The following is a 12258-nucleotide window of genomic DNA, read 5'->3' on the forward strand; positions in this document are numbered from 1 at the left end:
TATACATATACATATATATATATATATATACATATACATTTACATATATATATACATATACATATACATATATATATACATATACATATACATATACATATATATATATATATATATATATATATATATATATATATACATATATATATATATATATACAGTGCTTAACAAATTTATTAGACCACCACCCAAAATAAGGTTTATGCCACAGCTGCCCTAAATTAACAGCATTGGTAATTACCAAAATCATTTTTTATGTTTCTGCAATGGTTAATACACCAATATGTAGAAGCTCTTTAACCCAAATGATATTTTCAATGCAAAAATATCATTATTATTGTTATCCATGAATTATCTAATTTACTGATTTACAAAAAAACCCTGAAAAAATAGTAAAGCACATTATCATGTCTTGATTAATATGTCAAATTATAGTTGTTTACTTGCATTCCTGAACAGAAAAATGATTTTTAGTGGTTAAGTGTTATACTTGATTCATTTCTGACTTCTCAGAGAAGCCTAGTGAGCCGGCTCAAATTTGGGTATAAAAAGGTGAATTCAGTTTGAAATTCCTCATTCCTGTCCAAAATGATAAAATGTGGAGAGCTCATTGAAAATGAAAGAGTCCACATTAAAGCACTTCATCAAAATATTTATGTTTTCTCTTTTGGTGGTCTAATAAATTTGTTAAGTACTGTATATCTATGTAAATCTAATTTTGACAACCTAAAAGCCGTCAGGATCCCGCGGCCCCCAGGTTGGGAACTGATGGTCATGCCTCGTGTACACAGGCTGGCCTGTGGCTCCTTGCCCAAACATCTTTCCCCCACTTTCTCATGCCTGTCCTCCCGTGAATAAAGGAATAAAAAAATAAAAACATTTAAAGAAATCTATTGAACAAAGGGGATAAACATGTAAACACATTAACTAGCTTGTTTTAAAGATGTTGTTGCTTTGTTCACTTTGGAAAAAGCTTCTACTTGTCTTTACTCTTTTTAGTTAAATCAGTTTTATTATTCTAAGGTCCTGAATTTAAACTTCACTGTGGGAAAGTTTTGGGCTTTAAAACTCATTTTACTTAAACATTGTGTTAAAATTAAAGAGAAGGAAGCTGCATTGTTTCCATTTAGACTGATTTACAACCAAATGACTCACTTTCTGACATTGATATATCTATCCCTTTAGAGAAGTAGAACAACTAAAAATTATTTTCTGTGTAATCGCTGCAGTCATGGAAACAGTTTATATATTTTTTTCCAAAGTTGATTTATTAAAACAATTATTATCTTTAACTGTCAAACATAATAAAAAACAAAAAAAACCCACATTTTTATGCTCAAAGAGGAGGTTAAAGTCACAGTTGGTGTCTGATCAGTTCACACATAAATCAATAATCGTGATTTATAATTTCTGCTTACAGCTGCAGGTTTGGACTCCGTTTCCTTGTCTTCTATTTTCTGTCTTTCTTAAAACTGATTCTTTTTATATCTTAATTAAAGAATAAAAACTAAACCTAATCTTTTACTCTCTGGCTCAGATAAAAATCAAAAGTCCTGGAGAAGCAGAAGCTTTCAGGCAGAGAAAGCATTTTTGTCAGGGTTCTTTAAGGAAGGAAGCTGAAACTTTGTGTCCTAGTTTTTACCTTTATGTCTCACTTCAGAGTAACAGAGCTTTTAAAATTGAAATTAAAAGAGAAAATACTATCTCATAAAGTAAAACCTGTTATTTACACGACAAAGGGCTCCTCACAACAAGTATTAATTCCTTTCTGCTATGCTGAAGCATGATTCCCCCTCTCTACTGCCTTGCACTCACTCTGAGCTCTGATTCGTCATCGTGTCAGATGACACACAGTTTACAAGACACCAGACATGACCGTGACTCCACTGCCTCTGTGGCTTTTTCTGACTGGTTTTGGTCTGATTCCGCTCCCTAACACTCTGCAGTGACTGTTGAGAAGAGTGGTTGTACTGATAAGATGTTACATCCATGCTGTGAACCTGCTCTCGTGTGCGTGGATCTTACCAAAGTTCACCTCTTCAATCTGTGTCAGGGATAGAGAAGTGTACCGTGCCTGAGCAAAGTCCAGAGCACTCACAAATGAGCTGGACTTAGGGGTCAGTTTTGTTTGGTGCACCCAAGAACTCAAAGATCAGAATATTTTTGTTTTACTGACTACAGAGTGATCTAGAATGGAGAAAAGTACTGATTTTACTTGTTATATCATAATAATCCTTTTTCACTGCTGTTTTATTGGCTCTACAGACAGAAACTGTCAGAATAATAAAGACAGCGGAGTGAAAACATAAACATGAACCAAGTCTCTTTATGACGGATGCAGAAACCCTCCTGAGAGGATCACTAGTCTTTAATATCAAACACGCCGTTATCATCCCCTGTGTCCTTATCAGAGTCCTCTGACATCACACACAGCTCACAGTCTGATTGGCTGCAGTCAGTGTGACATCACTACGTGGTTCTGCTCTTGGAGGCGGGCTCTGTCTCCTGCTCGTACTCGATTTCCACGTACGCTCTCTTTTTCCTCGCTGCCGAGCCGTTCGCCGGAGATTTTCCTTTTGACCTTACTGCCTTTGTCTCCACCTCCATCTCCTCTTCTTCTTCCTCCTCCTCCTCTTCTTCTTCACTGGACTCATCCTCATCCTGCTCCTCTTCGTCACTGCTCGTCCTCAGTTTGTTCATGTCCTATAAGAGGAAGCAAAGCATGCTTATAGTGTAAACATTTAAACATGAACACAGCAACACAAACGCTTCTTTGGTTTTAAAAATTGCTTTGTTTTTTTTCTTTCAAACCAAACATTTACATTTTTCTTGAATTTCAGCCTCATATTTTTCCTTCTTGATTTTTGCAGGGCATCTCTCTTCAAGGCCTTCAATCCAGCAGGTCATTGATTAAAGCCAGGCTTCCTTCTATATTATGTAAATCTTGGATTTGTTTGTTTGGATGTGGAGCTCATGTTTCAGGATGTCATTCGTGGTCATCAGTCTTTCCTTTCTGTGCTATTTCTATTAAATACAACAGAACACTGCTCCTACCTGCTCTCTAGTGGACAAACAATGACTGAGCAATTTATGCTGCTAATGTGTTCTTGTTGTCTGGTCAATATTTCTTTTAAATCCTTAAAATGAACAGGCTTTTATTAGTGGACCATAAGCACAATTAAACTTTTAAAACTGATAATCATGCAGAAAAAACTCACACACCTGCATGATCAGGAGAAAATAACAAACTAAACATAAATGCTCACATGCTTCCTTCACTGATGTAATAATAACCCCCATATTTAAGGACATTTCACATCTATCAAACCAAATCTGTGTCAAAGTTTGTTAGAAATATTGAAAGCAACCGTTAAAGTCACACAACAGACCTGCTGGAGACCAGACTTAACTGATTTGGGCCTGCTCAGCCTGCCTTTATTACTGATCTCTTCACAGATTCCAGACGTACTCATGCGAGCTTTTTCCTGTCATTTCACGCTGTTAGCAAAGTGAAAAAACAGCTAAAAAATCCTCAGCAAAGGACAAACAGATCTGAAACTTTTCAGGATAAAAACAGAGCTTTCTGTTTCCTCTTCATGCAAAATGCCTGTGCTGTCAGCAGGAATGCACACACTCCTGCTGCCCCCTTCAGGTCTATCATACATGTGTGTGATATGGAAGTAGGTCCATTAGGATATCATTTAATCAGGGGTGGAAAGTAACTTATTACATTTTATAGTGATCTGGGGGTCTGTGCACAGGTCAGAGGACTTGAAAACATGACTCCAAACAGCTCATTACTTTTCTACTGAAGGTTTAATATTTGCAGGGAAGCTCAGACTTTCTTCACAGGTCACATAAGCAAAATTTTGTGAAGGTAAAGCAAATAAAAGGTTTTACACTTAGAACCAAAAGCAGCATCAACTCCTGTCTGACCTCAAGGTTTAGAGGTTACGTCCTCACGTCGCTGTGCATTACTATAGTAACCAAAAGCATTTAAAGAAATGGTACACAAAGAGGCTCACAAATTACTGTAATTGGGTAGTTTTTTGGGGAACTTTACCTGTACTTTTTTAGTACTTGAACTTCTACTTAAGTAAGTTATAATCAGAGTAACTGTAGTTTTACTTGAGTACTTTACTCTTGTACTTTTTCCACCTCTGTTGACGACACAGCAGCACACAGAGAAAGAAAGATTCCACATCACATCCCAAAACAGCTCAAGTGTTCCCTGCTTGGCTTCTTTTGCTCATATTTCTGGTTGATTGTTGTTTTTTTTTATGTTAGACACATTTGCACCACGAGTGAAGTTATCCAGTGAGTTAGAGTCCCTGCCTGTGATAGTAGGTGCTTCTAAAGGATGCATAGTCTGTGTTCTTCATTAGTTTGCATTGCCTTGCTATGAGGTTGACCCCTGCTTTGTTCTGGCCAAAGGGTATATACACTGAAAATGATCAATTAAAATCAAATGTAGATGATGTCAATGGATTGAACAAATTGGTTCCAGCTGAGAACCGGTTCTCGATTCCCATCCCTGATTTTCTGAGGATTTTCACAGGTAACAGTGACAGCATGTATTCAAACTGGCATTTAAAGGGTTAAAAGCTTGAAAATAATTTCATATTTGGAAGTTTTGATCAGAACTTAAGTTGATTGTAAGATTTAGGCCAAAAAAGTGAAAAATATTAATATAAAATGTAGTAAAGTTAAACTTTTTTACCTCAAAGTCGCTCAGGTCGCTCTCGTCGACTTCTTCTTCTGCTACAAACTCTCTCTGCCCGACGTCCTGCAGGAACAGAGACAACTTTAGTGTCCATCAGAAACTACAGACTACAGGGTAAATACACAAAACCAATGAAACTGTTAGACTGAAGTGTGTTAGTCCTATTAGACGGGATTAAAGCCTCCATCATCACCTCATCATCCTCTTCTTCCTCCTCTTCCTCCTCTGATTCACTCTCTTCATCCTGCTGCTCCAGAGCTCGGTCGAAGGCGTGAACCGGGAAGTTGTAGATGTCTCCGTACTAAAATACAAGCAAAACTTTGAATTTAACTTTCTAAAACACTAAATTTTACATCAAAACAAAAATAGACTGGAGTCTGAATTTGTTTCCTGGTCAACTGCTTGTAAGTTGACAACATTTTTAGTGTAATTATACTGATTAAACACTGCAGATTTCTCTTATACAACATTGCTCTGACATTCTGGTGTGTGTTAAAGATCAGGGTGTCATACCGTTCCCTGTTTGAGTCGCTCCAGCAGCTCCTTCTCGATGGCGTTATCCAGCTGAGCGGCGACCAGAGCTTTCTCCTACAAACATCAGACATGGCAATACACCCGTTAACATCAGACTCCTGATGGAGTTAAAAACAGCGCCATCATGTGGAGAGATCACTCACCTCTTTCCTCTTCTCTCTCTGCTCCACCTTCCTGCTGAGAGGAACCAGCTTCCTCCTGAAAACACAAACACACACTTATCTTTATGATGCATATTCAGACTTTTAACCCTTAAATGCTGTTAGAATTACAAAAAAAACTCATCATTTATATGGCATAAAATATAAGGAAAAACATTTCCATTTCCTCCCTGTGTATGCAAAATGACAACTGTTTCTACTCCTGAAGCTCAGTGTGCAGTACTCTGATAAAAGGTCTGATTTTAAAATTGTAGGTCTGACATAGACACTGTTATTCTTTGTAGTCTAAACTGGCACTTTTAGACATGTTTCAGTCTTCTGCTGTAGTCTGTACTAAATTTTTGAATCACACTTAAGTAGTTTGAAGTATATCATGGTAACATTTAAGCATGCTATGGTAGCATTTTCTAATCAGCTTTGCTTTACTGCAGCATGTTTAAGTATATTATAGTAGGATGCACTATGTTGAAGTACATAAACAGAACTTACTGTCTCTTGAGAACCAGTTTGCGCATGCGGATCAGGTACTGAGTGATTTTGGTGAATCGCTGTTTACATTTGTGTCGGATGAATCGAGGCCAGTAGATTAAATTCTCATCGATCTGTTCCAGAGCTTTCTCATAATTCTTACTGAGCTTCACCTGCAGCACACAGAAAACACAGTAAACATTAGACAAGCACATACATCACTGAGCATGCTCCAATTACAGCTGCTGAGACAACTTTACACAGTTCTGCATAAAGCTTTCACAACAAACACTCCTCACTTCATGCACCTTATTTCTTTTACAATATATACGAGTTATGGTGGAGTAATAAAATAAAAACATGACTGTCTTTCTCAACTCCTGCTCACCTTCTCCCACATCTTCGCAGGAAACGCCGCTCTCTCGATCACCTTCATGTAGAGGAAACACTGACCTACAACATCAAACACAAGCATCATCATCTTTAGATGTTTCTGAGGACTTCAAATCAACAGTGATATAAGAATTACTACTATGAGATGTAGTTTTAAACGTTTCACAGAGTTCCTACATGTGTTTAAAGATCAAACTTCAGACTTTTTAGGACATTTTAAGACCCAAACTGAGAAACGCTTTTACGGAAGCAAAAATGAAAGGCATGTGAGATTTCACGGTACAATCAACCAGAGCTAGATTTACTAATATAACATACTGTTTATGGCGCCAAATAGTAAATGGCCTTAACTATAATGTGAACAAGCATTATAAACAAAAAGAATGATTGTATAAAATTAGCTGGAAAAAAGTTTAGTCAAAGTGTCCTAGAAAATTCAAGATCTTTCACAAGTCAGACTTTTTAAGGCCTTGATTTTCAAACATACAATAACACCTGGTTTCAGGTGTAAATGCAGATTGTTTGGTTTTTGTTTATTAAGTTGTTCAGATCATTAAAGATGCAGCTTTAATGTGTAAGTCGCCTCATAAGGTCTGAAAAGAAACTCATTTTGTTCTAAGAGCAACAATTTAGGGGTTTTCCTCTCTGAGTGTCAGGGCACTAAAAATAAAGCTACAGTAGCCCGTATGAAAGTAAACAGTACATAAAATAACAGAGTGCAATTTAAGAAATACATCCAGTTGAATCCAATCTGAGGAAATAGAAAAATCAAACAAGCTCATAAATCCTGAACTATTTTCAGTTTTCTGTGAGTGGTTGGAGTATTTACCTTTCTCCTCTCTGATGGTGGCGTACTGACTGTTGGCCAGCGGGCAGGACGAGCGGTTACACAGCCCTGTGATGTTGTATTCATTACGGCAAAAGTTCTGACTCTTTGTCCTGTAAAAAAGGATGAGAGGGGATTTTCAACACTTCAGTATCAAACCTCCATTCTATTTCACTTTAACTCAACCAAAGCAGATAACTAGAGATGCAGAATCGTGCATTTTTGCAGATATCCAATGTGCCGATATTTTCAAACTCATTCTGGCTTATACAGATACGAACACATTTTTTATTCTAAAGAACATCAATTATCGCCTGTTCGAAAAGAATCAAGCACAGCTGAATGAAGAGCAGGGATATAGACAGTCTGGTAGTTGTTTTATGTTTCAGCACCTCAGAAAACCACCTACACCTGACAGTACACCTGTATCATTTACTGACGCATCAGCTGTATCAGCAAGGATTTTCATACCTGCAGATACTGATATTTAAATTTTTGAGCTATTATCTGCAATAACATTGTGCATCCCTACAGATAACCTCATTTGGATGTTTTCTTTGAACAACTGTTCATCAGTCAGAAGCCTACCTAGCCTAGCCTGATTTTATTTAAGAAAAACAAGTAACACAAAGCTGTAAATTTAACTGATTAATTTCTAAAACTTTAACCAGATACTGGCGTATAAAGACTAAGAAATCATCAGTAACCTTTAATCTACAATCATATTTTTAAACAAGATGAGTGAATAGGGAGTTAAAGTTTCAGACTTACTTGACTTTGAAGGAGCAGAACTGTTTGTTCCCGATGATGTCCCAGATCACCTGAGGGAAACAGATTTACCACATTAACACAGTTTCAGTAGAATTTCCTGTGAGACTAACAATGAGTGATGATACATGTAGACATGACGGTTGTCAGAACGTTTAGATTCAGTTTAATTTTCTGATAACCCAGGCTTAAAAACCAATCAGTTAATCACCTTACACAACTCCATGAAAGGCTAACCCCCCCAGAACCCACTTGGAAAATAAAATATTATTTTTTGTTTTATTGTTTTCACTGACAAAAAGCAACAGTATATGTCTTCATCCTTCATTACCAAAAGATCTATATATAAACTATCCATCATTACAGCAATGTAGAAATGCCACTCTAAAAACAAAAACATAAAGTGGATCAGTTCTTTTTTTTACTCTGAATACCTCACACCTTTAAAGAGTTGTAAAATTACACAGAACACCCTTGAAATTAACTCCTTTACGGTATGAATTTACATGAACTAAAATTTAGAATTTTTGAGAATATAAAGTCGGAAATATGATTGCATTGTAGAAAATCAGGCCAGATGAAGCTGTTTTTATCTCAAGTTCTGCAATAAAGAGCCAAATCAAATTATACTTCTTCTTCTTTAAAGGAAGAACCTGTGTTTACGCCCAGAATCATCACATTATTATCATCATCAGGATTTAAAGGAGACACTTCTGTGAACTAGGGTGATCCTTTAAAAACTTGACATTTTTAAGGTTTATAAGGCAAAAACTCAACTTTTCTGCATAAAATTATGACCTTAAAAACCTCAGAAATTCTGAGGTTAGTGTTTCTTGTAGTACACAACTTTATCATCTCAAAAAGTTTGGTTTTTCAAAAACTATGTTTCTAATCATCAATATTATGTGTGTGTGTGTGTGTGTGTGTATATATATATATATATATGCTTAACAAATTTATTAGACCACCTGCCATATTTGTCTCAGAGACCATCCAGCATCATGAACAGGAATGAGGAATTTCAAACTAAATTCATCTTTTTATATCCAAATTTGAACCGGCTCACTGGGATTCTCTGAGAAGTCAGAAATGAATCAAGTATAACATTCAACCACTAAAACTCATTTTCTGTTCAGGAATGCAAGTGAATAACTATAATTTGACATATTTATCAAGAAATTATAATGTGCTTTACTTTTTTTTTCAGTTTTTTTTGTAAATCTGTAAATTTGAAAGTTCATGGGTAAAAATAATAATGATATTTTAGCATTAAAATTATCATTTTGCTTAAAGAACTTCTACATATTGGTGTATTAACCATTGCAGAAACATAAAAATGATTTTGGTAATTACCAATGCTGTTAATTTAGGGCAGCTGTGGCATAAACCTTACTTTGAGTGGTGGTCTAACACAGTTTTTAAGCACTGTATTAATATATATATATATATATATATATACACACACACACACACACACACAGAAACATCTAAAACAAGAACTATTTAAAACAAGTAATGATGCTGCTACTAAAATGTGTTCAGTCCTAACCTTCTGTGGCCGAGGATCTCTGATAATTTCTACATAGCATCCCATATGGAAAATGTACTCCAATTAATTTATATTGCAATTTCTAAAGTGCCGTTCTCTACTGAGTTAGTGTCACAATACATTTAGCATCTTTAGAGTAAATTCGGGGGTATTTCAGAGTCTTGAGTTAATATTAGGAATACTGGTTGAATTAAATGGATAATTGTGTTTAATAAGTGTAATGTAGATTATTTATAAATTTGTATAATCATGTGGAGCTCCCTATCTACGAGCTCCACATAGCTTCTGATGAGTCCCATCTCACAAATGACTTTTTTATGAATTATCACAATGAATTGAATTTGCCTTTTACTGATAATGTGAATGTACTGACTGATTGATACCGTCTGTTGTTGATTAGATTTATAGTTACGTTTAGAGATCTGGTATCAGGACAACCTTTCTTCGCACAACTGTCTTATTTTCAATGATTTTAAGGAATCTTACTCAGAAACTGTTTAAATAAGAGCTGAAGACTTTTACTAAAGAGAACCAATAATAACTGAAAATACAAGGAGCCTCTGCTATTCGTATTAAAAGGAGACTGAGTGGGGTATATCAGAGTAAAGTTTCCCACAAAATCCAACCCATCTGAGGGCCTTTAATGTGCTTAGAGCCGCTAATATCCATTAAAAAAAACGACAATCTTAAAATAAACGTAAAATCTGGCTCCCAGCACAAATTCTAGCGTCAAATGTGACATTTATACAAGATCCACCTATCTCACTGTTAGCCTAAATTATGTTGACATTACGAAATTTAAATCCATCTAAAGGTAAAAAGAATATTAACTATTTTTTAAACAACCATGCTGACAACAGCAGAGGAAAATAAACTGGCATTTAACATCTTCTACAGTTACCGGTAGGCTAACGTTAGCATCAGATCATGGCAGCACATTGACAGCTTAGGACTTGATTTAAACACTTACGTCGTCGTGTTGCATGTTTGTTTCCTCACAGAGCTGTCCGCAGAATCAGCACAGACTCCTCTGCTTTGTTTTCTGCAGTATAAAATAAAATCTGGTATCGATTTTGGATGTTTTTCTCTGTGTTCAAAGCCACATGGACGGTCAGGAAGCCACCATTTTTGTTTGCATGGGGGAGATCTCGGATGTAATGACGTAATGATGTAAAAGAGGAAAGCTATCGCGATATTTTACAGCGAAAGTTCCCAAAATTATGATCGCTTGATTTGTTCTGTTAATACATATCGTTTGTCTCGTTTTCGAAGATTTATGTAATTTATCGTAAAATATTTTGAAATTAATTTTCATTACATGTCTAACCTTAGATAAAACAACAGAAAGCATTTTAATACACTTCAGGAGCTTAATTTTAAAAAAGTAAAATTGTGTTAGATTTTCGCCTAAAGCAAAAAATTGATGTTTTTACTTTAAGTGAAATATTATTTAAGTGAAAATCTTTCATGGCAATCTGTTACTTGTAAAATCAATATATTCTTAAATAGCTTATTTTGCAACTCTTACGCCGCAATCCTTATTTCTATCACTGTATACATTTATAAATGTATCTGTACGCTGCTTTGGCAGCACTTATTCATGTATTTTATGCCAGTAAAGCTCCCAGGATCGAAATTTATTCAATTTATTTCAAATAAAATCTTTCAACAAAATAAAATTCTAGTTATGCAAAGTAGTCATGAATTTTCATAAATTGGAGTTCGTTCCTTTATTTGAAAGTGAAAGTAAACATATGCTAAAAAACACTTTGAATTAGTCTAAAAGCATTAAAAGCGTTCCTCAAATGTTTATCTGAGTGAAAAGACACATTTCTATCAGTCTTCTGTCCATTACAATCCGCCCTGTTTAAATGCAATATGAAGTGCACTTTCACAGAGTGTGGATGATTCCGGTTTAGGTCTTTACCGTTTCTATTATTTCTGTTTCACATCTACTACACCATGCTCCGCGTGTTTCCAGTCCAGGATCAGAAAGGCTGAGGCGCATTGCGTAACAAGGAAAGGCAGCACCTTTCACGGAGACACCGTGAGAAACCAATCATCATATTCATGAACTGGAAAGATCATACTTTCAAGATGGCGCTGACAGCTTCTGTATCTCCTCCTCAGCTCTTTCTCTCACGGTGCAGAAACATTTATTTATGCTAGTCCTATCTGTGAAAACCTAAAGGTACACAACGTAACTCAGGTACAGCCTGAGTGATCTCACTGGTAAAGAATCAAAGAAAACTGAGTTTATACCTCTACATGAAGCAGTGCATTGTGGGAAATGATATAAAAGCCTTAAGCAACAGCGCCCTCAAGCGCCCCAGAGGTTAACTGCACTTCCATGAAAATGAAAATTGAATATTTAACGTGAATGTATTTGTTCTTCATCACAGACGTTTCTTATTCTGATTTATATACATGGTGAGAACTGTGACGGTACCACGTGTTATTTTATTCTATATCCCACAGCCTGTTTTAACCTCCTGAGACCTGAGCTGTGAAACCTCATTATAAAGCCTAAACATTCCAATAAAAAAATCTGCGTGTAAATTCCTAGATTGTAAAATATTTAACGCTCTGAAATGTTCAATTAAATGTAGTGTGGACAAATATAGACACATTTAAAAAGGGTTAAATTTAAATTAACTGAAGATGGTTAAATTAAGTTTAACTAACTCTGTCCATTTTGTTGTATATTTTACTTTATTATAGAGGTGTGGCTTTACCTGAATAACCTGGTTGGTGTTCTTTTGTTGTTCTTTTCAATTAGGAGAGATCAGATTTACAGTACAACTCCTCAGTAGCTACTCAGTACTTTTCACGTCTA

General features: G+C 35.7%; 1 protein-coding gene and 1 non-coding gene across 2 annotated transcripts; both read right to left on the bottom strand.

Moving 5' to 3' along the window:
- Window positions 1-2308: 2308 nt before the first annotated feature.
- Window positions 2309-10568, bottom strand: mak16 (MAK16 homolog (S. cerevisiae)). Its single transcript, XM_041786540.1, has 10 exons — window positions 10393-10568; window positions 7877-7926; window positions 7109-7218; window positions 6275-6339; window positions 5908-6059; window positions 5401-5455; window positions 5237-5311; window positions 4917-5024; window positions 4721-4786; window positions 2309-2703 (listed from the first exon to the last, which is right to left on the bottom strand). The coding sequence occupies exons 1-10, from the start codon at window positions 10405-10407 to the stop codon at window positions 2470-2472; spliced, it is 930 nt and encodes a 309-aa protein (XP_041642474.1). The 5' UTR covers window positions 10408-10568; the 3' UTR covers window positions 2309-2469.
- Window positions 10569-11408: 840 nt separating this feature from the next.
- LOC121510550 lies at window positions 11409-11507 on the bottom strand. The gene has a single exon (XR_005991956.1). It is a non-coding gene; the product is annotated as a small nucleolar RNA U13 (small nucleolar RNA).
- Between the last annotated feature and the right edge of the window lie 751 nt (window positions 11508-12258).

This window comes from Cheilinus undulatus, linkage group 5, assembly GCF_018320785.1.
Source record: "Cheilinus undulatus linkage group 5, ASM1832078v1, whole genome shotgun sequence".
NCBI classification, from domain to species: Eukaryota; Metazoa; Chordata; class Actinopteri; order Labriformes; family Labridae; genus Cheilinus; species Cheilinus undulatus.

What these genes read in the sequence shown, in the direction of transcription:
- mak16 (XM_041786540.1), bottom strand. An exon ending in CTGCGAAGATGTGGGAGAAG is followed by an intron (nt 6,060 to 6,274) that starts GTGAGCAGGAGT and finishes TGTGTGCTGCAG; the next exon opens with GTGAAGCTCAGTAAGAATTA. An exon ending in GCGACCTGAGCGACTTTGAG is followed by an intron (nt 2,704 to 4,720) that starts GTAAAAAAGTTT and finishes TTCCTCTTATAG; the next exon opens with GACATGAACAAACTGAGGAC.